The sequence below is a fragment of the Physcomitrium patens genome, chromosome 3 (assembly GCF_059467195.1).
Source record: "Physcomitrium patens ecotype Gransden chromosome 3, ASM5946719v1, whole genome shotgun sequence".
NCBI lineage: Eukaryota > Viridiplantae > Streptophyta > Bryopsida > Funariales > Funariaceae > Physcomitrium > Physcomitrium patens.
Window position 1 is genome coordinate 22,556,201 of NC_143412.1, and position 25,761 is coordinate 22,581,961.

Consider the following 25,761-nt stretch of genomic DNA (forward strand, 5'->3'; position numbering starts at 1 on the left):
TTTCTGCCCTACCTGTTGAATACAAAGCGCACGATATCAGACCGTCAGAAACAGAAAAAAATAAGGTCTACTACAAGTCGTATCTGGAGGACATGCGACATGAAAAACATTGTCAATCAAAACACCCATATCACTTCAATCCACGGTTGACCGACCTTGAGTCCTGCATTACACCAAAAAGAAAGATCAGTATGCTGCACTAGCAGGTGTATGGAAGAAAGCGGTTTTAATGAGCTTGTAGCAGGATACCCCTAAAGCTTAAATTATAAACAGGAAAAACCAACATAGGACGTTGACAAAGCACGAGCTATCTTCTACAATCTGTGTTGTCCGTTAAAGTGATGTTCAGATAGACGAAAGTGATTGATTCACAGATTAATGATAACATAGGTGACAAACTAGAGACACCACTGCGCCAGGAGGATAAAAAAAATTCGATTGTTAAGAGGGTAAAAATCCAACGACATTTGTTCAGGAAGATAGTGAGGATTACATGTTCGAAGCAACGCTGATCTAAAACACCGCACAAATATTTCGCAACATACTTGAGTAGAAGTGAACGCATTGCTGAATATAATTTCATCAAAAAAAAAAAAAAAAAAAAAAAAAAAAAAATCCTCCAATGCGTCATATTCCAGAAGAAACAAAATCAAAACCTACCCTTCATTGTCTTTGGGCCGAAATCGTGACCGGGGGTCTCGGTTAGAAGGATTTGACTGGCCCCTGGGACGCAACATCCTCTTACGCTGCTGTACTCCATAGCCATGAACGGCATCCTTTTCTTTATCCCCTTCCGGACGTTCACTGTCCATATTGCTCAACGAATCACGGTCTTTGTCCAACTCGCGACCCCGTTTCTTACGCTTCTCACCATCCCCCTCTTCATCTCTCTCCTTCTCTCTATCTCTCTCCCGCATACGCTCGCGCACTTCTTTTTCGAACAATTTACGCTCGTCGACCTCGCGCACAGGCTTTCTGTCCATCTCCACGTCCTCAACCTTGACCCCTTTTCCCTCCTCTTTCTCCGCTTTGTCACCGAGATTATCATCTCGCTCCTCTCGCTCTCGCCAATGGGAATCCCGATCACGCTCTTTCTCCCTCTTCTCCCGTTTCTCCGAGCGTACTGCCTCTTTCTCCTTGTCACGCGACCGCTCCCGCTCCCGCATCTTCTCTTTCTCTTTGTCGCCCGTCTCTCTCTCCTTCTCATCTCTCTCATAATCTTTCTCAGCATTAGCATCCAAGTGCGGATGCAGTAATGTCGGCAGCACACCATCTTTCCGCTCACTAAGCGTGTCATCCTTCTTCTCTTTCTCCTTCTCACGCAGCTCTTCCTTCTTCACATCCATCGGCACATCCTTCGCGGCTGCTTTAACTTCGCCCTCGCGAGGGCTCTTTTTCCTCAAACCTTCAGGATTTCCTTCCATCCGACTGTTAATCACCAATTCTTGCCCTACTTCCCGACCACTCCCTCCCTGCTGCAGCAACTGCTCCTCGCCCTTCATATTTACCTTACCAAGAAGTTCCTTGTTGCCACTACTCTCCCTTAGCGCATCCCCATAATCCTTCCCGCCACTTGTCTTCCTCTCCAAATCCATACGCCTTGGATCCCGCCCCTCTCGATCACTCTTCCCCTCTGCACTCCCACCACCAAGGTCCTTCAGCTTGATCTTCAGTGTCTGCACTTGCACTTCCTTCCCCTCTGCAACCATATCCTCAATCGGCCCGGAGCCACCTCCATCAGTCGCAGGTTGATAATTCGTATGCGCACTGTTGTTGAAAAGCTCTACCTTCTCTCCAGAGTCCACTCCACGATCACCATGGCGCGCTACTTTAGTAGAACGAGACTCACCTCCTCCTCCAAACGCGAACGCAGACTCCATAATCACTCCGCTCCCACCTCCCACATGTTGCGGCTTCCCAGTCCGAGTGCTGGCCCCCTCGACTACTGCCGCCGTCTCCTCGTGCTCCCGCTTCACCGGAAGACTCATTTCATCTCATCTCTTCACACGAAAATTTCCAAAAAATAACCAGCATTCAAAAGCCACTCCCTCAATTGCTCAAAACTGACGCAAGCTGTAAGAAACTATAAAAGCTCTCAAAACTACTGACCCGGCTCCATCCCCCCCCCCTCCTCGCTCACACCCACGAATACCAAAACGAAAAAAAATCCAAAAACCAGATTACGCCAACACCGCAATTCCACATCCCTCAAACTTCTCTCGCGCGTTCAATCCCCTGATCCCTCCCTCCCTTCACCCCCACCCCCAGAGCCTTACGTTACACCGAAATCCATTCCAGTCGAGCACAATACACCAACCACACTAGGCATCCAACTTCTTAGCACCATATCGTTCCAATCCACCAAGCTCCCGCCCCCACACCATTGCTTGTAGCAAATGCTTGGCGCACCGCATGAATAGATTAATTGCAACTCCACAGCGGAACAGATTGGGAAATTGAAGTGCCTAAACTCTGAAGGGCAAACAAAAATCACACAAACGCACACTAAACTAGAGTTTGCTTACCTCCATGAACCTCTCTTTTGTGGTGACAGGGAAGACCAATGACAGAATAAGTTCGCGAAGGAAGAGAGCACCAACTCAGCCACATCGAAGTAAGAGTGAACAACCACAAAGCTCGACGTCGACTCCGACTCCGACTCCTTCACATCAGCAGCGGAGCAAGCAACAAAGAGAGCCACGATCAAAACCAAATAAAAATAAACCAGCAACAACAATAACAACGAAGAAGAAGAAGTAGCAACAACAACGACAGAACCCTCCTCAACTCAGCAGTCGTTGAAGTTACGTCCGTTGCACAGTCGACTTCCTTTTTACTTTAATCCTGCGGCGTTTCCTTTTAACTTTAACTTTGAATTCCACTTTTACTTTACACTTTTACTTTTTGGCTTTGTTAACTCAGTGCCATTTCAAACAGCAACCGTGAAGTAAAAGTAGTAGTGGTTAAAAGTATCCCGATATCTGCTCCGTATACTTGTTAATGTAAATTAGAAGGGGGTTAAATTAGTCTAGAACGCTCTTCATTGGATCAATCCTTGTGAAATCTCTCAGTGCCAAATCCATTGATGGGATAAGTAGTGACTAATGTTTTCATTGAATAATCTGATTTTCATGCATATTTTGCACTATTTTGTCCCATGTGGAGATGGTGTTTGTGGAACGTTGTGGATGGGATTTGGTTGGATTAAAAAATTACACATAGAAACAATTGAATGTTAGGTTAAATTTGACCACTTTGACTGTGTTGAGTATATGACATGGTTGTAAACATGGTTTGAGAAGTCATGTTAAATAAAAGCCAAATGATTGAATGTTGTTGCTTACTTAGAATGCATCAATTGTTGGAATATGTGTTGTTATGATAATGGGATTTTTGTCCAATTGTATTACCTCAAAAAGTCTAACGTGTGTGACTGCTCAAGCATGTGTGTCCATAGGTTTCAGAATGAAACAGTGGATTTTTTTTTATAGAATATATATATATATATATATAAGACATAGAAAACTATTAAAAAAAATTCATATTTGAATGTAGTAATTGTGATTCTGAAGAAAGTATGATGCATACTATTAATACAACACAATTGTGATTAATTTTAAAGAGACATGAATGTAATTATCATTTGTTTTTAGGGTTGCATTTAGTGATCTTCACAAGAATAAACATGATATTACTTCTCTTTATAAATTTCCTTTGAGGATTTGAAGGAAACTCTTCTGCACTCTGTGCAACTCTTGGAACTCTGAAACCATTATAATTTAGTAGAGATACTCAAAAAAATCTAATGACAAATACATAGTTTTTAATTATTTGTACTTGAAGTGTTTAAAACTGGAAATGTTACCGACTTTACCTTATTAATTGTATTGGTGGGATTTACAACTGGTCTGATTGTACATACTGTTCTTTTTCATATAATTAACGTTATCAATATATCAAAATTAGATAATTAGTTTTTAAAAAATATCTGAAACAACTAGTAATTTTAAAATCTTGCCACACATTATTGAAAGTAATTAAAAGATTAAAAAATAACTATCCTGAAATTAAATAGTATAAACATCAATTTTGGGCTGTCAAACAAAATATTTAACCTTTATTTATTTAGTTTTACAATATTCTAAAAAATAAAGTTAAATTCAAAAGTTAGCGTTCAATTGTAACATACTTGATAGCAATCATTGTTAGTGTTGATGCAAAATCCAAACAATTGTCGGCAAACGAACGAGAACGAGATGTGAGCCCTAAACCCTAAAACCCTAAAACCCTATCAACAGCAGCAGCGACTAAAATCTCACGTCCTAGGAGGAGAAGATTTGCATGAGACATTAAATTATTACAACGAGTTTGAACTGTTATATGTATTTAAGATGAACATGTGTTCTCAAATCACATGTTATATTTGATGAAATGAGATTGATTTAAAGTTTAATAGATTTTTGTCATTACAAGAGATAAAACAATAGGTGAAATTATAGAGAATATGCTTGTAGAATTTTGGTCATTAGTTTCTTGCATGAACATGTTTATGATCTATTATATTAAATAAATTCATTTTCACCTATTTTCATTAATAATTCTTATGATACAAAATCACAAATAATGTATCTTGAGATATCATACAATCATTAATATTAGAAGTTGTTGTAACCATCAACACAACAATAATTTATTCTTTAGAATTTTTTTCAAAATATTGAATCTCAAAAAATAAATAAACAATTAAAACAAAAATAAAAAACCCTATAGATTTTCACTAATTCATGTGAAAATTATATCTAATAACTTTGAAATTGCAAGTATGCATGACAATACCTTAATTATCTACATTGTGTTAAATCTCATAATTTTGTAATATATATTTTCAGAAAAAATATTTTAATATCTATAAAAGTCATATTGGTTAAAATTTTGATTTGTGTTTTTACTCAATTGAAAAAAATGGTAATGCTCATTGTAAAAATAAAAAATATATATATTATATTTAAGTGTGAAACATCACGATTAATTTTCAATTGCATAGTTATAGTGTAAATATGAAATGTATTTTGTGATCTTATTTGAAACATCACAAACCTCTTCTAACATTGCAAGACAATACATCAATTCCACAACATAGGTTTAGAACGACATATGACATTAATTAAAAAGTGGATTTTAAATATGAATCTTGTATTAATAATACATTATCCATGTCCAATTGAAACATAAGCAAAGAATTACAAGAAGAAGGAACTATATCAATGGATATGGAAGAGAAGGAGGAAGTGGATTTTCTCCCTCAAAGCCCATCTCATTCCACCATCACCAGTTGTCAATTACTCATATATTTGCTAAATGATGCAATAACAATGCTTGGGTATGCTTTCCATTAACCTTTTTAAGCTTCATATATATATATATATATATATATTATTTTTTTTCCTTTCTTTTCTTTTGATTTGAGATGTTTATGTACAATTTCAATGTATTCATTGGTCTTTGTTTGAAGTTATTAGATACTTGGGCATGATGACGGAAGAGATTTTATGTTGGAAGTGGATCCCAATTCATGATTTTGAAGTTGGAAATGATAAGGATGATTTAGTGTATGAAGGGGAAAACTACTCTGAAAACTTGGAAAACATGAAGGCAAAAAGTATAGAAGAAAAAATGAACATTGAGAATTGTGGTGGAAAATTAGACTTACATGTAGAAAGTAATAGTTTTGATCAAACAAAAAAAACATGCGTTCTCAATGAAGGTCCTCACCAAAGAGAACCTAACATGAGGACAAGAATTAATGATAGGAGAAGAACACGTAAGAAAGTGAAACAAAATATTAACATGAAAAAACTTGAAGAACAAAAGCAACTACATAAAAAAGAAATTATTGAAGAAAGAGTGCTTGTTGAGAATAACAATTTAGAAAACATTGTAATTGAAGAGAATACGTTTGAATGGGTGTGTAGTGGAAAATCGCCTCGTTATTGTCAAAAGAGGGTGATAGAGCCACTATGGCATGGTTACTTTGGAAATATGAGCTACAAAGATGTTTCCCCCAAAAATGATGAAAATGATTCAAACGACAAAGAAATAATACAAAACGTTGAAATCAAAGAACAAGGTAAAGAAGACTTAGACCCACATGCAAATAAAGAGTGCATTTATCCCATAATTGAAGAAATTGATGACAAGCTTGTTTGCATGGATGATGAAGGCAATCCTTTGAAAGACAATGTAAGCATTAAATCTGTAACTTCAACTACCAATTCAGTGTTATTTTTGTCGTTGTAATTTTGTTATATATATATATGTATATATATATATATTAGAATAGCGTACATAACTTGTATTATGTAAGCTATTCTAAGTTAGTGTAAATGTTGAAAATATTTCTAAAAGTATAAACATGAGCAGGAAAAAATAAAAATAAAAATAAATGTTTACAAGAATAGGTAGATATGGAAATATTAGTAGAAAGCTTGTTTGTGTATGCGGAAACCACACGGGTATGGAAAGAAGAATGGGATACATTTTCAAAAATGCCAGAGCACCATTCTGTTGTTAGTGTACCCAAAAATAGTGTGAACTGTGAAATTGATGGAGTTGAATTCATACCAATGAATGATACAACACTGATTAAGTCAACATGGAATTTTGTTTGCTATATACTTGTAAGGATTTGGGCTTAAGTTTTATTGAAATGTATTGAAATAGAACTAAAAAAAAAAAAACAAAAAAATCTTTATTTTAATTATGTATCAATTCCAAAATCATGTGTTTTTATTTTTACGTATTGTATTGAATATAATAATAAGATCATCAAGATTACAATAATAATTTCATCTAAGTTTTAGTATACAAAAATTAATACAAGTTTAATAAGTTCAGTTCATTTGCATATTTTCCTGAAATCAACGTTATGCATGGTAAAATCAGAATCAAGAGTATGCAAGGGATCAATTAGACCAACTGGGACTTGAAACACATCCTACTTTTTGCTATTTGATTGACTGTCTTAAGAAGGTCTCACATCATGAATGATCTAATTGATGAGTTCTTTGAATGTATTAAATCAATACTATCACATGTTGTGTAATATAAGTATATATATATATATATATATATATATCATTTCAATTAAACATGGCTTAACCAATTTTGTTACATTGTATTGTAGATTAAAAATCTTGCATTGCAAAGATTCTCAACAACTGTTGTAGAAGATGAAGCCATTGAATCTTACCGCAGAGACATGTTTGATTCAAAAGCATTGGTACTTCCATAAAAAATAAAAATAAAATAACAATAAAACAAAAATGAATTTGTTTCAATTTTTTTATTATTAACGTTTTAAATAAATAAAAGTGTTGAACTTGAAAATGTGTAATAAGGTTGAACTTGACGAATAAATGTGATGCAGTTTGAGAAAGAAGATCAGAGATGGAAAAATGACTTAGAAAATGCTAGAAAATCACATGAACTTGATTTGTTTCAATACCAAGATGAGGAGAAGCTCATTCACCGTAATGATTTATTTCATTTTTTTTGACACTTACAAATGTACATTTATTTGGTAAATATTTTTTATTATATTAATAACAATGTCTGATATGAAACTCTACTGGATTGATGATATGTGATAAAGAGGACAAGAATGATGTTGTAATGCTTGCCAAGAAAATGGAAGACAAACTCAAAACCAATTTCCTTGAATTAGAAGCTCAAGAGTTTTCTGTTTTTAGTGCTAAAGTGAGCAACAATAATAGTTATTATTGTAGTATACATGTTTTTCTTTTTCTTTTTCAATTATGTGTTTAAAAAAAAAAAACAAAATAGGAGAATATGTATATGTAGTCTAAGGAATGGATTTCACCATAACTTCAAAAAATAATAAACCTAATTATTTTGCTCTACACTCATCATTCAATTTATATCATTCATAGATTTACTTGATTTTGTTCAAAACCCATGTTTACATTAAATCGAATGTGTGATATTTTGTACTTTGAAGAATAGTACAATGTGTTATTGATAGAGAATGCAAAAATGGAAGAAGACTTGTTTGATTTGCAAGTAAGTTGTTTCCTCTTCTATATAAAACCATTTCTTTCTCAAAAAACTGTAACAAATAATTAGTATTTGATCATCAGAATACAAGAACACAAGAATATGAACATGTGTGTGTGAATATATGTTGAATGTTTTAAATTTATTTTGCAGTTGAAAAACCGAGATAAAGAACTTCAACAACGTGGTAAAAAAGGTCAAAGCATAGAAGAAGTAGAAGAGTTGATAGCCACATATGAGATTGGGATCAAATCTAAGACTAAAGAACTGGCAGAATCAACAGTATATCCTCATTTTTACAACTTTCTACTTTGCGATTTCCGAAAATGTTAACGAAATTAGTACCATATAAATCCCAATTATTCTCATGTTTTTTTAAAACATGGTGTGTATGCAAATACAAACAATGTCTTTATTTGTAATTTTAATTTATTTTCAAATGATTGATCGAAATACAATGACCAGACTGAGCTGAACACACTTCAAAGTTATTTTTGTAAAATGGAACATTTCTTTGCAGAAAAAGCTCGTATGGTACATACACACACACATATAAATATAAATATAATTTTAAATACTGAATTTTTAATTTTTATTTATATATATTTTAAAAATATTCCTTGAACTACAGTCCACAAATTTCCTCAAAAATAGTTATATCCTTAATTTTTAAATATTTTTGATTGATTGGCTTGTGAATCAATGTAGGCTGAAATTAAAGAGAATGAAGAAAGAATCATTAGATTAATTAATGTGGTAAGAACCCATTTGAACTATATATCTCTCTATCTATCTATCTATCCATATATATATATATATATATATACACACACACACACACACACATATGTATATATTTTTTTTACTGTTTTTTTGTAACCAAGTTTGCAAATCTTGGTTTTCAAGACATTTACTCTTTCTTATTTATTTATTTATTTATTTATTGTTAAAAAGAGTAACTTGAAAAAATAAAAAATTATAAATTTGAATTAATGCGACAATAGCCATTTAATAAATATTTGAGTCATATTAACTCATGCTTGAATGAAACAAAAAATTAGGAAAAAAGAAGGAAAAGGTGGTTACCATATTATGCTGCTTTGCGAATTCAAAGATATTGGGCAAGATACAAACTTCGCAAACATGGTTCTTATGAAAAGGTAGTCAGAAACATGATCTCCATTTTGCTTTTCTCCCAAAAGGTTAACTTTTTATTATATCTTGATATTGTGAAATTATGAGGATAATAAAATTAAGTTTTATTTCTGTTTTGGAATAATGATAGGGCAAGGGCAAGAAGAACAAAAGCAAAAAAAGCAAGAAAGACAAGAAAAAAAATTTAACATGACAAAGTTTTACTTTTTAACTTATTCATTTATTTTGATGGTCTAAAACAAGACTTTGCAAGCAGAGGAGTTAAAATCCTTTAGACATCGCTCAACTGATGTTCTTATTTTTTTAGGTTTATGTCTCACTTCTTTGATTTTTTTATCTTTTCTTCAAAAATGCATTCAATAAAATTCGTTTTTTGGTAATATTTACACATAACATATCTATATGTCTATCTATAGATAGATAATTGATGATAACGAACAAAGTAAAAGTGATCATGAATAAAATGTTATTTTTACACTTTGCACTACAACTGAGAATTAAATTATTATGTATCATCATGCTTTTTTAATAGCATAAACTTACAGCCAAATATTTTATGGATGTAACTAACATGTCCATTACTGTAGAGTAGAACTTTTCAGTGTCTTTAGTCACTTCATCATTAAACTGCTGCAGTTGCACTAAATAAATGTTTGTAACAAGACTCAACATTACATGTATTTTAGGTTAAATAATACAAAATCTATATCACAAGTATGTAAATTCATAGTTTGGGAAAATAACAACAAAAAGAAGAAAAAAAAAGGATTAAAACAAAGTATAAGCTAAATTAGTTAGTAACTAATTATCTCACAAAGGAAATTAAATAGAAGGAATTCTCATGCAAATGTAAAATAGTTAATGTTTTTATAAAGTGAACAGAACATGTATAATTTAAATGGAAAATTAGATAGCATTGTTCAAAACATAAAATAAAGAATGAAACACATGGCTTGAAATAATGAATTTGAAATGATAGTTAAACAATAAGCTCAATTGTGAAAATGAAATCACAATACACTAAAAAATCTATTAGAGAGTCAGCCAATGCATTGTTTATAGGACATTTGTGTGGAAGATAAATCATGTTTATTTTTGACAATATTATTAGACAAAGTCCAAGTAGTAGATTTATATATTGAAATATCTTGAAACAAACAACTTGATGCAATCCATCAATGGCAAGTCAAATCATTGTGCCATTTAGGTTATTATAGATTGGATGTTAAAAGGTTCATTTATATCTCTACTACTAATTTTGGCATGCCCTCTATTATATTGTAATATTATTATGATAAAAAATAATTATTGATGCTATTTAATTAAACTTCTTTTTACTCTAATATAATTCTAAAACCAAGTTTTATTTATTAGAGACCAAAAAGAGGTGACTCATTTTCTCTAGCGTGAAAAAATTTGCAATAGAAACATTCATATATTGGTTAAAATCTCCTATTTAAATTTTTGATATATGTTTGTACTTCCTCTACTTATTGAAGTTGTAGCCAAAGTCATAATCAATTAAGCAATTAATTATATTTATCCTAAAATGAGTCATAGACATGTGGAGTGTTTTGTAACTTACAAGCATAAAGAAGAATAATTATCTAAAGAATATAATAAGATATTAATTGATTGAAATTTAAGATTGTGAATTTTAATTGTTTGTTGTGGTATCAATTCAAATACAACTCCTATTGCAAAGTTATTCCAAATAGATACATAATTTTGAATAGCTTATTATATTCTAATCAATTCCAAATAAATCTTAAATAATCCTTTAAAATAATAATAAAATTTCATAAAATATTAAAAAATTATAAAAAATCTTAAAAATTAAAAATTAAAAATTAAATATTTATATTAGAATATCTAAAAATTAAAGTATTAGCAATTTAAATTCTAGTATAAGCTAAAATAGATTGAATAGTTCATGAAAGTGCTTAGTCTTCTTAAAGACATTCCTAAAATTTATATTAGATCATATTATTTTATTCTTAATTATGTGAGATGTTATTTTTAAATTATTTTTTGATATCTTTATATTATTTTAGTCTAAAATTTTTCTTATTCAAATAATGATTCTATTTTAAGACTTTTAACCTTCAAAGTCAAGCAAGGATACTATTGTGTTGTTTTCTTTGTCTTAAAGCTTGAACATGGATATCAATATGTTACTTTTTTAATATCTCCTTTGAGTCCATTCATCACCAATTTTGTAGTAAGCTTCACAAATTTTGACCTTGACTTACTAGCATCAATATCTTCTCTTATTCTTTGTACATATATATAATACTTTGAACTAAAATTAATTATATTCTTAGAAACCAAGTTTAAAAACTTTTTGGCCTTTTTAAATTAATTTGAAGCAGTATGTAAGGCTGACAATATTAACTCTTCAAAAAGCAAGGTAAGAAAGATTTTACAATGCTTCACCAAAATTGTATGCAATTGATTTTGTTACTTAGATCTTATAGTTCAAAATAATTAGATATAGTTAATTTATTATTAAAAAATTATAAGAAATAAAAAAAAAGACATAGAATTAGACTAAAAATTTGTCTTTTGTTTTTAGACATTATTGATATGTCTTAATTTATAATTGTTGTCATAATATGTAAATTCTTGCTTGAGAATGCATCAAGGACATAGTTGTAGAAGATAAATAGAAAAATGGAACAATAAGATTCTAACAAGTCTAAAAGAATATTAAATAAATTTTAATTAAAAATTAAAAATCCTAATCAAATTTTAACTAAATCTTAAAGAAGTTTGAAAGAAATTATTAAAGAAATATAAAAAAATCATAAATTAATCTAAATATTGATCTTTCAACAATAATTTCTCCTTGTTAAATTATTTAAGTTCTTTATAAATTTGTAAAATTATAAATATATAAGTACAAAATATTTTCACCAAGTTTTTTTCTAATCAAACTAGTAGATTTTTTAAGATTACAAAAATCCTTTACTAAGCCTAAAATTCAAATATCCAAGATCCTAATCCAATAAAACTTCTATATCATTTAATCTAATTGTTTGATAGGTCTCAAATTTGTAAAGCACATTTTAGACAAGCATAATAATAAACCCACAATTTTTCACTTATAAATTTTCTATAAAACTGACAAATATTTCAAATACATAAGTTTTTTTTTTTTTTTTTTTTTTTTTTTCAAAACCTCAAATCTTTGAATATATTTCTCTCTTTGAAAAGCTCTCAAAAACTCAATATGTACTCAAATCACCTCAAAAAATGCCTAAATAATCCTTCTAAAGTCCACTTTTTAATTATACTCTTCAATCATCAAAATATCTTTGAAATTGCCATAGGTGTGTAGTTTTGTGCCTTGAAGTTTGATTTCAATGCTGATTCACAATCAATCCTCCTATTATTAATTCTTAATATTTCAAGATAAATTTTTCTACAACCTATTATTTATTCTTTTTAAAGATGTGTATATATTTTTTTAATCTACATTATTTTGTCTTATCAATAGTCATACAATGTAAATAGAAGTCTTTTTTTTTTATAAAAAATTAGTATTAATATTAATTATTTTTATCACCTCCCTATTTTTTTATGTTTGGCTATTTTATCTTTAAACTAAGTTCTTATATAATAGAACCTATATTTTTATCTTTCACTATATAATTGTATTACAATACTATTCCATATAATACCACAATCCTCAAATGGTTTTAATAGGCTTTCTCCATCAAAGCTACAAAATAGCTTATACTTTCTAAGGTCAAAAGAATGGACTAGGTCTTTGAAGAATTAACAACATAGGAGAAAGCAATGTAGAAACACCTCAAGTTAATTAAATTCTCTCTTTTTTACTATCTTTTTCTTCCAAACACAACCTATTTTAATCTTTAATATTACATGCTATTCCATCCAAGATTCACACCAAATCTCTCTGCATCTAAGTTCTCACTAGCTCTATTTCTAATTATAAAAATTGAAACTATAAAAAAGAGGCCAATTTTATATAAAATCACCTCCAATAAATAACTTAACAAATGAAGAGTATTTTGGTAAAGATTAAACAAATTTATATTATCAGCCAATCAATCTTAATACCATCAAAGACAATATTATAATCCAATTTTTTTTTGTTCAATTTATAAATGTATTCGACTCACCAATCTTTAGTATGTCAATCCAAAGCTCTCTAAGCAATAGATGTGATGTAGGCATTATGGTCTCATTCTTGACATTGTTATTTTTTTTATTTTTTTTTATTTTTATTTTTTATCATTCTTCTGATTCTTTTAATTATGGCTTCATTTTTGTATGTAGCTCTATTAAAAGATTTAAACAAAATCTTTTGCCACATAATTAAATTTTAAAAAATCAAAATATAAAATTATAAATGATAATCATAATTAGCATAAAAAGGTGTTTGTTGAGTAGAAAAATATATTAAATTATTATAGAAAAATTCTACCCATAATAAAAGAATTTTTTAATAATATTAATAATATTTAATTATGTATTTTAGATATTTCTCCATAATTTTATTTACTTATTTTTTTATTCATCAATTTGAAGATGAAAAGACAAAGATAGTTTTATATCTATCTTTAATATCTTTAAAAGGTTTCTAAAAAATCTAAATACAATATAAGTCATTTTATTTGATATAATATTTTTTGGCAATCTATAATAGTAATAAATATTATCAAGAAAAATTTTAGTTTTTTCTTTATTTTTGATAGTTTTTATAATAATATAAAATATTTTATCTTGATAATATAATTTTTTATTAAAAATATAGAGCCATATTAAATAAAAATTATAAGATTTGTAAGAAAATCTATAGAAACAAAAGACTATGCTTTTTTTTATTATAGATAATGGCTAAAAAAGTCCATAAGATCAATGACAAGGAGTCTTTAATCTTAAATAAACATTACATGATTGTACAAAGTCTTAAACGACCTTTCAAATTTGAAGCCACTAAAAATCTCTTAATTTTAACTCTAAGATCTTATTGCATGCATAATGACTTATAGTTGAAAAGTCATGCTGAGCTTAAAGAGCATGTAATCATGCTTCATCTTTTGAAGTATATAAGCATCCCTTAAAATAGAATAGATTATTTATAAACTCAAACTAAAAAATATCATAAAATTTAGAAGAATTATTTTTAATATTATAATGAACAAGATGTAAAAATATACTTAATTGCAATTGATTAAGATGAAGTTAAAAATTAATGTTGATTTTATTTCTAAAAGATGAAATTTCTTTAACTTCAAAAAAATTATTATTTTTTAATTAAAAGCTACATCTCTATTTTTTGGTGCAAAAGAAGAATATATAGTAATAGTGTATAATAAATCTTCTTGTATACTTAGTCAATACATGATTTTAAATTCAAATCTTGACAAAAACATGCTCCAATAGCCTTAGTAATATTTAAAACATATACTAACATAAAATACTTGATATTCGTATAATTTATATAAATAGTCATTAAATTAGATATGTCTTCTAAATAATGGCTTCATTTTTGAAATGAGTCCACAATTACAAGAGATTTTATTAATATGGATTTTATATTTATTATTTGTTGCTAAATATTTTTGAATAAAAAGTTATTTTTATTTTTGACAATATCATATCTAAAACAAAGTCTAATTTATTTATTTTAAAAAATATAATATCTTACAAAAATAAATAAAATTTAATATTAGAAAAATACTAAAAGCTTTTTTAAAAGCTTTAAATGTTGCTTTAGTCTCTTTAATGTATTTAAGTTTGTTTTTATATGTCAAATGTTTAAGTAGAGCTATAAAATTGAGATTTTTTTAAATAGATATCCAATAGTAACTAAAAAATCTTTAAAAACTTTAAATATTTTTTTAATATTTTTTGAAATCTTTTAATCTATGATAGTTTAAAACTTCTTAGGATCCATTAAAAGGCTATTATTTGAAATAGTATAGTCTTGCATCTTTAAGTTTTTAGAATACATAATGAATATAAAAATTTATGTTATTTTGTGTTATTGTAATAGATTAAATTATTATTTAAATAAAAAATAAAAAATTATAGAAAAATTATTAAAAAAATTATTAATTATATGATAAAAAGTAGCTTATGCATTTATAAGATTTGAGAAGAAAATGAGACCTTTAATAGGTACTACACAAGATTCTAGCTACATAGTCTCTATTATATTTTGACAAACTTATTTTCTAATATGTTCTTTTTTTTGGCAACTATGCTTCTTATTTTATAATTTTATTTTTTAAAATAATATTAAATAATATACTTAGATTTTTAATAATAAAAATATAATAATTTTTAATAATATTAATTTTTTTTACTCAATAAAAGAATTAAAACATATTGTATCAGTTTCCACAAGTTTAGGTCTTGATGTATAGATTTATAAAAATTAAAAAGTTATCATGACTTGAATTATATCTTTTTATCTAAATCTTTATTCTTGGTATTTTTTAATAATTTGATTATCACATTCAATGGTACAAGCAATAAATTATTTTATTGAGTCTATTTTTGATATTATCAATAAAAAAAAATTATATTATCTTTTAATCCATATCAAAATAAATTAATAAGGACTTTATCATTTCAATCTACATCTTTAGTAAGGTTTCTAAATTTAACAAAATATACAATAGCTAATCTTGATTCTTGTTGTAAAGATAGGATTTTTCTTATTGCTATATTTTTTAATAATTTTTTCTAAATATGGCTTCAAATAATTTTAAAAATAAATTTAGAGCATATAAGAGTTGTGTATCTTTTTACATCAAATATGAAAATGAAAAGAAGGCACTTTTAGTTATGAGTGCTCCTATAAATCAAAATTGAGTAAATCAATCAAGATTTTTTGAAACATGTAACTTGAGATAAAACTTGACTTAATGCTGAACCTCTAAAATTTTGATACTATTCCATCAAGAAAATTTGGCATACTAATCTGAGCTTCCCTCATATTTAAAGTAGTAAGACTTTTAGAATTCATATATGAGGTTGATCTACTTATTTCTTTCAAGTTCACAAGTTCTTGGCATAGACATAAGACCTTATTATTGATTAATTTAATAAGTACAGGAATACTACTTCTATAGTTGATATTGATAATATATTAAATTGTAGCTCCTAAATTCTAACATATTTATAAAGATTTATAATAGTAGAAAATCTATTTTTACTTCTACTAAGTGTAGCATCCATAATTTTTTCTTCCATTTTTGTAACAAACAACTTTAATAAGTTTACAAATTAAATTAAAATAATTTAATTTGTACCTCTGAATATCATAAAAAAAAATTTACAAGGCAGATAGTCCACTCTTTTTATAAAAAGAATCAATGTTAGAAAAAAAAGACATTAAAAGAAGTAGAGTAATCCACTCACTTCTTAAACAAAACAAGACTAGTAAATTGATATTCTTATCAAATTTCAAAGAATATAAAACAAAATATAAATATTTTCTTGTCTTATTCAAAGAATGCAGATATTTACTAAAAGATTGTATAAATTAAGATTGTACAAATAAAAATGACTTTTTTTGTAAAAGAAAAGATTGGATTATTTATTTTTATAATTAAGTAAAATAAAACTTCATTAAAGAGAATATTTTATTAGTAGGAATATTTCTTTGAAGTAACTTTTTTTTAAGTCTAACAAAATATGCCATGAATTCTTTTTTAATAATTCAAGAATACAATCGACAATCAAAGATCAATTCACTAAGTAGTCCATGGTAGAAATTGATGCTAAAAGCTTTTTTTTGTTATTTTATTTTATTCTATTTTAATTTCTATATTTTTTCAAAAAACATTTTATTTGATTCAAATTATCTTCTTAGTTTTATTTAAGCAAGATTTTTTCATCAAAGTAAAATATTTTAGATAGAATGACATTTTTAATTTAATTTTATTTATTTATTTATTTATTTCCATTTGTTGAGATAGAAAAAATTATTTATTTTCTTCTATTCCAATGTGTTTTAAAGAGAGTTTTGTTGATAGTGACTTATATTTTGTTAAATTGTAATGTCCCTATAGGATTTGAAATATATGTCACATGTGACACAAAAATAGGAATGCCAAAATGTAGAATGAAGTTTAGAAGGTCTAGTTTAGAAGACCTATTGGGATATAATATAGGATAGAATTAGAGTTGAGGGTCAATGTATAGGGTAGATTTTGCAGTGTAGGAGTAAGTTTGAAAGAAGCATATTATACTTTAGGTGTGGCATTAATAAATTTATGAACTAAAGTTTTTATTTTCATGCTTGTGTAGATCTTATTTCTCTTTGCTATTTATATGATTGTCAATATGCAATTATTTATTTATTTATTTATTTATTTATTTTGTAATAAGTTAAAATGTCACATCAAGAAGAAGATTTAAACTTGATTTATAGAATCTAATCTAATTATCGGATTTTAAAAGGTCATTATCATAATAGAGTATGTTTTTTTTCAAAAGATTAAAAAATAGGTGTAAAAGAAGTTCTAAAGAGAGCTACAAAATAGTAGAATGTGATATGTAAATATTTCTTTTGTTTAGTAAATAAAAACATTCTTCATTTTTAAAAGGATTTTGATACAATGAAGACCATCTGAGTGAAGAATTAGAACATGATTGAATTTTAGATAAATGGAAATTAAAAAAATTGACATTCCCACCATAAAAAATAATTTCATATATGATGAAAAGAAGTAGGAGGATTGAGTCAAAAGAAATTGTACATAAGTATCCAATTTTTTTCTATTTTTTTTCCACATATAAGAACTAATACTATTTTTATGATATAAGATGAATGAAGTAAATTTCAACCTTTTCTATTAATAAAATTTTCTAAATTTATGATTTTAAATTTTAATTATTTTTTTTAAAAAGAAGGATTTGTCTTTTCATTTATTATATGCTTGTTATTTAAGCACCAAGCATATAATAGGCAAGATGGAAAATCTTCTTTTCTAATTAGGTCTACTATAAACAAAAATTTATTAGACAATATTCATGTATAAGTTCATTCCACAAAAAAATTCTTCAAAATCATTTATATTTAATAATTATTTAATTCCTCATTAAATTTTATTTTAAAAATATATAGTATTTTGTGTAAAATATTTGTTTTTGGCTAAGATTTCTTATAACATTTTAAATCTTTACTATTAATATTAGCATTATTATATAAATTATCAAAATAATTTAAGTTTCGAAATTAATATAAATTTGGAACCAAATTAGTTATTTAATAGATAATAAACTATTATCATTAATATATATATATATATATATATATATATATATATATATACATATACACAAAGAGAGATAATTACTATAAGTTTTAGACTCTTATAAATTATTATTATCTTTTTTAACAAAATGTTGCATATATTTCTTGAAAATGGTTGTAGAAATGACAAAAATACATAGTACTGAATAATCTTCAATGTAAAATTAATGGATGTATGGATTTAGACAATACTTATTATCTCTGTAGGATATTTTTTTTGTCTCTATAAAGTTCTATTTAGTTTTATTTTTTTATAAAGTATTTAAAAATAACTTCAAAATTTCGAATTTATTTTGTAAAGGCAAATGTCATGTCCTGTTAGCAAAATGGGATGTTTTATTTATTATTCATTCACATTTAAATCTTTGAAATATATTATTAATTTGATTACATTTAAATTTATCCAAAATCTTTTATATACTTTTATTTTGGCCATAAAAAAGCTTCATGTAACTTAGTAGCATTTGCAATGTCAACACATTACAAGAATTATTACAAGATTTTAAGCTGGTGGAAAACTATGTTATATGTGCCAACTTATTAATAATCTTGTGAATATTTGCTCTTGTCTTAATATCCTTTATTTGTATTCAAACTTATTTTTTTCTATATATCTTCCATGTGCTTAAAACATAAATTTATATTTGACTTGGTAAATAATTTTGAAATATAGGAAATACTATTATTTAGAATATTTACTATATATTAACTTGAAATACACATTCTTACAATGAAAATTAGCATTTAGTGACATTTTATTTATTGAAAGAAGATACACAATTCAGAAGTATATGTTTTTACTTATTATGCAATTAATAATAAAAAATAGAAAAAAAAAGAAATAATCTAAACTTATTGTATGCATCAAGAAATTTATATTTAATATCTAAAGAGTGATGTTTATTTTTAATTTTTTACTTTTATAACAAAGACAATAAATATCTTAATTTTTCAATTATTAAAAACATCTTAAACAATGAAAAAAATAAATAAACATCATAGTGAATAGTAATATTATTATATAATATGGAATAATAAAAAATACTACATAAAACACCATCATTAATATAAATGGTGTTTTATGTAGTTGGATATCAGTAACAAAAGATAATCTTTTTACTTAATAAAATTTATTTAACTTTTGTATTGTAAACTTTATAATAAAGTAAAAGCTTTAAATTTTCTTATATTCTACATTTTAAGACTTTTAACTTCAATCATATTTTTTTATATTTATTTATCTTTGTTTATATATATATATATATATATATATATATTCTTATTAACTATAATTCTCTTACAGTTATTTAATTTTTTGTAATATATATCCTATAAATCTTATTATAAAGCATATTAAATTCTTATTGTAAAAACCACTTAATTTTTACTGATATGCTTGGTCTTTGGATATGGCACCTTTACAACAAAATTAAGGCAATAATATTACTTTGCATATAAGTTTTCAGTACATTTTTTCTTAATAATCTTTATTATTCTTTTGCATTTGTAGTTTTGTTGTTCTTTGTACCTCCACCAAAAGAAACAAACTTTCTATTAGTATTGTACTTCTTTTAAAGAAACTATTATATAATAAATAACATTAAATGGTAGAATTAATTTATTTAAAAGTTTGTATTTGTTTTTGTATTTGCATTATTAATACTGACCTACAATATATCTATTACTTATAATTTAAAATAAATAAATTATTATTCAAAATATTTATTAAGATAAAAAATTATTTCTTATAAATAATCATTATATTTTATTGATTCTTCTTGATATTACCAACATCTCTAATATTGATCTATGTGCAAACAAATCTTATCATAATAATTTTTTTTGAATAATTTTAAAATCCTATTTTAAAGTATGTATTCTAATTCCTTGAGGTTCATTGTTGTTGATGTTTATCCAATATTTCTTTTCAAATGGCACTTTTATTATAAAACTTCTTGTTAAATTTATCATTTTTTTTTTCCAAAGTAAGATTTTATACATAAAAAACCTATGAATGTGGCACTTTTATTTAGTCATATATGTTAAATGTGTGAATATCTTGCTAAGCAAGATACTCTACTTGTAATCTCTTAAATCACTTGCATTTTTTTATACAATCTATTTTTTTCTTAATGTAGCATTTAATTTAATTTAATTTTTTGGCATTGCTTATAAAATATCGGATGTAGTAAGAAAACTATTTACCAAGTTACTACAATGTACTCAAATATATCTTATTAAATATAAACATATTATTTCATATTGTATTATTATTGAATTCTTTAAAAATTAATAAATAAATTTTTTTGTGTGTTATGTTCTTTCAAGCAACACTTGTCATTACAAATGCTTGAACAAATGGGCGATTGATACTAATGTGGCTTTTCATTAATATTTGATTATAAATATATTATTATAATTCTAATATCTTAAATCTCAATTTTTTTATAAATGGTTATTATTATTGTAAATTTTTGTATCTTTATTATTATTATTATAGAAAAGATGTATTTTGTATATATATATATATATATATATATATATAGTGTATTAGGTTTTTGATATTTAAGACACATCTATTAGATATATATTATAATAGAAATTAATAAAGTCTATATTAAATAAGACACTGCTTACTTAATGGATGTTCAGCACAATTAAAATTGTTTTGTTGATGCATTATTATTATTTTTTTATTTGACTTCTTTACTTAATTGAAAATACATAAAATTTAAAATATAAAATATAGAGAAGAAAGAATGTAGGACTAGAAATATAATAGGTATTGGTAGGCTACTTTTGGACTAATAAAAGCAAGTAGAATTGCTTCTAATAATTGGACCTACCCCTATGAAAATCCAAAAATCATACTTGTTTTTTTTACAAATAGTCAATGTATTTGTCTATTTGACTTTGTTTATAACTTGATTTATTCATCCTAGATTTTACAACCAAGCTAAATGGTTTTAAATGTTCCACAAAGTGCATACATTGTCACATGTAACCACTAATCGTCTCTAAACATTTAGTAGTGATTCAAATCACCAATTTGTGTGTCTTCTGTGCAACAAAGCCTCACAATAGCTTGTGTGTTTTGCAAGAAAGAATAACTAAGGAACCATGTTTATTCTACAAAGACCCAAGTGTCACTCCATTTTTGTTTTTGTTTTCTACAAACCAGTAAAAATGAATCCTTCCTCAAATTACTTGGACCACCTGCACATGCTGGAACACCCTTAAACCCCTCCAAAGCCTAGTAGAAAGCGAGAGAGAGAGAGAGAGAGAGAGAGATAAACATAGAAAGTGAAACGTGTAATGAAACACAAAACATGGTGCATCTGAAATCTTCGGCTCCCTAGCATGTGACTCATCACAAAGATAGAGAGCGTCAGATAATTGTCTCAAGCAGATTCAAATCCACGAAATGGCTACTGACTTGAAGAATGTGGGAACCCGGTAAAGTAGAGAGGGGGACTAAGAGTATCTTATTGGGAAGGGGCCCCAATGCTATGCGGTTAAAAGAAGCCAAGGGATCAGTGACCAATCATGCCAGTGTTGTCGGAGCAGAGAGACTGAGCACGAGTGACGGTTTACTGCAAGTGATAGGGCGATCGATCGATCAACGCACCGTTTTTCTACTGTCATACATTCGAAACTGAGCTGGGCTGGACTGGGCTACACAATCCCACTCCTGCAATGTAACGTAGTGTATGTAGGCTCAACTGGGTGGCACCCAGTTCCAGTGCTGATTGATCACGAAGGCAGCCCATTTAGTTGGGTCCGGAATTGGAAAGTAGCAGCAGGGTTCTTCATCTGCTCGCAATTGCCAAACTTTCTTTTCGCCCTTGTCGTAGGCAGCTTCCGAGATTCACTTCTGGTTTGGGATCTAGCTACTTGTGTTTATGGATTTTAAGACGGTCATTGCAGGTCGCTGAAAGTGATCTGTTTCTCGTTCTATTGTAGGTTTGTGTGCAGAGGAAGTGGTTGTGTTCGGAGGAGAGAGAGAGAGAGATGATCCGAATTGGATTTTGTGATGTGAAGGAGAAGAAATAGAGGATTGTTTTGAGTTTTCGTGAGTCGGAGGAGGGCTATGGTTGGTTTGATCTGGGAGATTGATTGTTTGTTGTTCGATCCCGCAGCGGGAGTTTTTGAGGGTGTGAAAGAGGTGATGTTTCCTTGTGTTCAGGTGGGAGTAATTTGTCGTGCTGTCTCCGAGTAGGCGAGGCAGGATTGGGCTTTTGTTGGAGGCATTTCGTCTCGTGCTTGGAAGAAGATCGGCCCGTGGTGGAGTTCTGGCTCATGGTTGGGAGGTCCTTTTGAGGACTCGTTCATAGTATATCATTATTCGTGCAGATTCTAGGGTTGTAGTTGTCCTTGGTTGCAACGATGTTCGTTGCTCCGGAATTCCATGGCCGAAGTCTTCGGATGTGAGACGTCAGTGTTGTAGCGGGGATTTAGTAAACGGGAAAGCAGATACGCAGAATTTGAGGTAGTGTGATAGAAAATCAGGAGTCGAAGAGCGTAGGCATGCAATGACTCCGATTACAAAGACCGAGAGCGCCCATCAGAAGTACAGGTCGGGACATTATGCGGAGGCTCTGGAGCTATACACAGAGGCTCTGAATGCTGCCACGCTGCTGAATCATCAAATTGCCCTTCACAGCAATCGAGCAGCATGCTATCTCAAGCTGCAGCAGTTTAAGCCAGCAGCAGAAGAATGCAGTGCGGTTCTAGAGCTCGATGCCAAGCACGCAGGGGCGCTGATGCTGCGAGCCCAGACTTTAGTTGCAATGAAAGATTACCATTCCGCCTTGTTCGACGTCAATCGCTTGCTTGAAACCAACCCCGAATCCGAAGTGTACCGTAATTTGCGAGAGCGATTGCGGACTCAGATGGCCTTGGCACCCATTCCGGAGGCGGACAGTGAGACTCCTCCCGATTCTCCCTCCCACCAACCAATGCGTAAGTTGCCCGTTCTGGCAGGACCACCTCCGAAACCGGTGGGGTGGGCTGCAATTCCGAAACCGACGGGACACACCTGTGTGGATTACTCCCGCTGGAGCGGATTGGGAGACGACATCAGCAGCGACGAGGAGGAAGCAGAGGAGCAACCTCAATACGCTTATCGGCTGAAAAATGTTGGATTGAGCAATATTCGAGTTGTATAAGATAGCTACCGACTTATCTTCTGGATCATTTCGTTTCTGAAAGTGGGGGTGTGAGGTTTGTTGAGGTTCCTCAACCATTGTACAAATACGAGAACTATATGTCAATCTCAACTTGAAAAACAAGTGTTTTCGAAATACTCTACATCTGCGATGTTAACATCGAGGATCAACAAACTCCTGCTTGGGTACATTGGTAACCCTTGCTGCTTGCTACAAATACTGGTACCCGTATCTATGATGTAATGTTATGTTATCAGCGATCAGGCAGTTACAAGTTTGCGATCTCTATTGGCTGTTGATCTTCTGGAAGCTTCGTATTGTGGATGACTGTAGCTTGAGATTCGAACGTGTCCCCAGTTGGCTTTTCCTTATCGTCTTGGTTTTGAGGATTCATAAGCAAAGATCAGGAGTGGTTCATTCCATCAATGTGGAAATGCTTGCAGGGGATTCCTTATAAACAGGACAGTTGAAGCATTGAATGTCAAGATGTCGTGGACCCTGGGTTCCATTGTTCCCTGAACAAGGAGACCTGACAACATGGAGAGATTGTTGCGGCATGAGGCTGTGTGTTTTCTCCTCTTCGTGTGGGTAAGTATTACCGCCTGGCTGTAACCGCAGTGTGCAGTTTACAAACCTAATCTTTGATCATTGTGTAATGCATTGGAGAGCAACTCTACAAATCAACACCGTAACGCGCATCATTCATCTGTTTCCTACCATCATCATCACCGTAGTATACTGCATTTGAACTCCAGACTCGGAGTGAGGTGCTTTTTCATAGCAACCTGTACAAGTATGCAACTCCGCTGTTGTGGCAGAAACAAAATCATCTGACGAAGCATACGAAACTAAACCGATTCTCATCCCGAAATTTTAGGCATGTTACCATCTGGCAGCTGATGAAGCTAATCAACCAGCCAGCTAGCTGGACACTCAATATTTTCAATCTTATCAGCTCTAGTAAATGAGACTCCGACTTAGACCGTGTCCCCTTTAACCCACACCCACATTGGCTAGTTTTTGGTTACTCTACTCTATTTGAAAATCCTTACCATGGGTGTTACCTATCAACTTCCAGATGGTACTCATCCAGCAACTAAGGCTCTAGGCTCCTCCGAACTCATGCAAGGCAGGTGAACTAGACCATATCCTGGACAGTTCACGATACATAAATGCCGAAATCAATGATTTACAAAGTTAAGGTTTCAAGGCTGCTTCTGCTGATCAACGCCCTTAAAGATTCATGGACAAACGCCGCACTCGCTGCCCCCTTTTCAGCTCTCGTAAATTTGCTCCAATCAAGCTCATCGAAACTCTGGTAGACCATCAAATCCCGGTGCTTGGGCACTCTCGACATATGCATTGTTCCTGGCATTCCGGACCCTTAACATGGTTACCACTTTCTCTTTGTCTCTTTCCTGCTGAAGGAGCAGGTTTAGACAACAGCGTAGCACGTAGGAATTGTACAACTTATTGCGGTGGATTTCGTATCTGCTCCAATTATTTGGCACGATGAATTTTGCATCGCTACCAGCGTAGTGCAAGCTTTTTGCACCAAATAGCAACAGCAGCAGCAACTTCGAGTGCCATTCTACGCTATTAAAGAGCTAAATCAGGTGCAGTGTCTGCTAGTCCCTTCAACCACTTCGTTGAAACAGCAATTCTCAACATCGATTGCAACGACTCTTGTACTTCGTTTAGATCTCCTCTTCTTGGAGGCTTTGAACTTTGCCTGGTCATCTTGGAGGCGTTTTTTTTTAGAGTGTGATGTAGCATTTTCATATTAAACACGTAGGATAAAATTTTCTCAATCCACCTAGTAGTAGTATACTAACACCTTGATTTGATCATCTCAAAGTATTGCATAGTTTCTCTTGCCTTTTGTAGACATATAAAAAATTATATATATGTACATATATTTATGTATTTTAATTAAAACAATGAATTCTATCTTTTTGTAGAAAAAGATACATCAAAAAATTACACAACTTTTATTCTTTTGTTTACATTGAATTTGTATACTATATTATTTTAATATTTATACTCATATATAAAATTTTATTC

General features: G+C 29.5%; 3 protein-coding genes across 12 annotated transcripts; 2 read left to right on the plus strand and 1 right to left on the minus strand.

Moving 5' to 3' along the window:
* Nucleotides 1–27: 27 nt before the first annotated feature.
* On the minus strand, nucleotides 28–2,708 carry LOC141045225 (uncharacterized). 2 transcript variants are annotated; one of them, XM_073532974.2, is made up of 4 exons: nucleotides 2,526–2,708; nucleotides 1,850–2,000; nucleotides 661–1,699; nucleotides 28–163 (listed from the first exon to the last, which is right to left on the minus strand). In XM_073532974.2, exons 2-4 carry the CDS (start codon nucleotides 1,986–1,988, stop codon nucleotides 136–138), a joined length of 1,206 nt encoding a protein of 401 aa, XP_073389075.1. In that variant the 5' UTR covers nucleotides 1,989–2,000; nucleotides 2,526–2,708; the 3' UTR covers nucleotides 28–135. The 2 variants fall into 2 exon arrangements, with proteins under 2 accessions (XP_073389075.1, XP_073389074.1); XM_073532973.2 differs by having other exon boundaries at nucleotides 661–2,000; nucleotides 2,526–2,675.
* An 866-nt stretch (nucleotides 2,709–3,574) lies between these two features.
* On the plus strand, nucleotides 3,575–9,705 carry LOC112279741 (uncharacterized). Of its 9 annotated transcripts, none has more exons than XM_073532592.2 (14): nucleotides 3,575–4,258; nucleotides 5,141–5,380; nucleotides 5,520–6,240; nucleotides 6,459–6,677; nucleotides 6,943–7,029; nucleotides 7,184–7,279; nucleotides 7,427–7,529; nucleotides 7,652–7,755; nucleotides 8,023–8,079; nucleotides 8,227–8,355; nucleotides 8,539–8,607; nucleotides 8,782–8,829; nucleotides 9,135–9,233; nucleotides 9,359–9,705. In XM_073532592.2, the coding sequence occupies exons 2-14, from the start codon at nucleotides 5,265–5,267 to the stop codon at nucleotides 9,419–9,421; spliced, it is 1,911 nt and encodes a 636-aa protein (XP_073388693.1). In that variant the 5' UTR covers nucleotides 3,575–4,258; nucleotides 5,141–5,264; the 3' UTR covers nucleotides 9,422–9,705. The 9 variants fall into 9 exon arrangements, 8 of the variants coding, with proteins under 8 accessions (XP_073388693.1, XP_073388696.1, XP_024370183.1 ...); XM_090249257.1 differs by lacking the exon at nucleotides 3,575–4,258 and adding an exon at nucleotides 4,272–4,965; XM_073532591.2 differs by lacking the exon at nucleotides 3,575–4,258 and adding an exon at nucleotides 4,272–4,820.
* A 12,333-nt stretch (nucleotides 9,706–22,038) lies between these two features.
* Nucleotides 22,039–23,834, plus strand: LOC112279510 (70 kDa peptidyl-prolyl isomerase). Its single transcript, XM_090249258.1, has 2 exons — nucleotides 22,039–22,406; nucleotides 22,716–23,834. Exon 2 carries the CDS (start codon nucleotides 23,062–23,064, stop codon nucleotides 23,695–23,697), a length of 636 nt encoding a protein of 211 aa, XP_090105384.1. The 5' UTR covers nucleotides 22,039–22,406; nucleotides 22,716–23,061; the 3' UTR covers nucleotides 23,698–23,834.
* The last annotated feature ends 1,927 nt before the right edge of the window (nucleotides 23,835–25,761 follow it).

What these genes read in the sequence shown, in the direction of transcription:
- LOC141045225 (XM_073532973.2), bottom strand. Translation starts at nt 1,988, where the DNA reads ATGAGTCTTCCGGTGAAGCGGGAGCACGAGGAGACGGCGGCAGTAGTC. An exon ending in CGGCCCAAAGACAATGAAGG is followed by an intron (nt 164 to 660) that starts GTAGGTTTTGAT and finishes GGTGTAATGCAG; the next exon opens with GACTCAAGGTCGGTCAACCG.
- LOC112279510 (XM_090249258.1), top strand. Translation starts at nt 23,062, where the DNA reads ATGACTCCGATTACAAAGACCGAGAGCGCCCATCAGAAGTACAGGTCG.
- LOC112279741 (XM_073532592.2), top strand. Translation starts at nt 5,265, where the DNA reads ATGGATATGGAAGAGAAGGAGGAAGTGGATTTTCTCCCTCAAAGCCCA. An exon ending in TTTCTGTTTTTAGTGCTAAA is followed by an intron (nt 7,756 to 8,022) that starts GTGAGCAACAAT and finishes TTTGAAGAATAG; the next exon opens with TACAATGTGTTATTGATAGA. An exon ending in TCATTAGATTAATTAATGTG is followed by an intron (nt 8,830 to 9,134) that starts GTAAGAACCCAT and finishes ACAAAAAATTAG; the next exon opens with GAAAAAAGAAGGAAAAGGTG.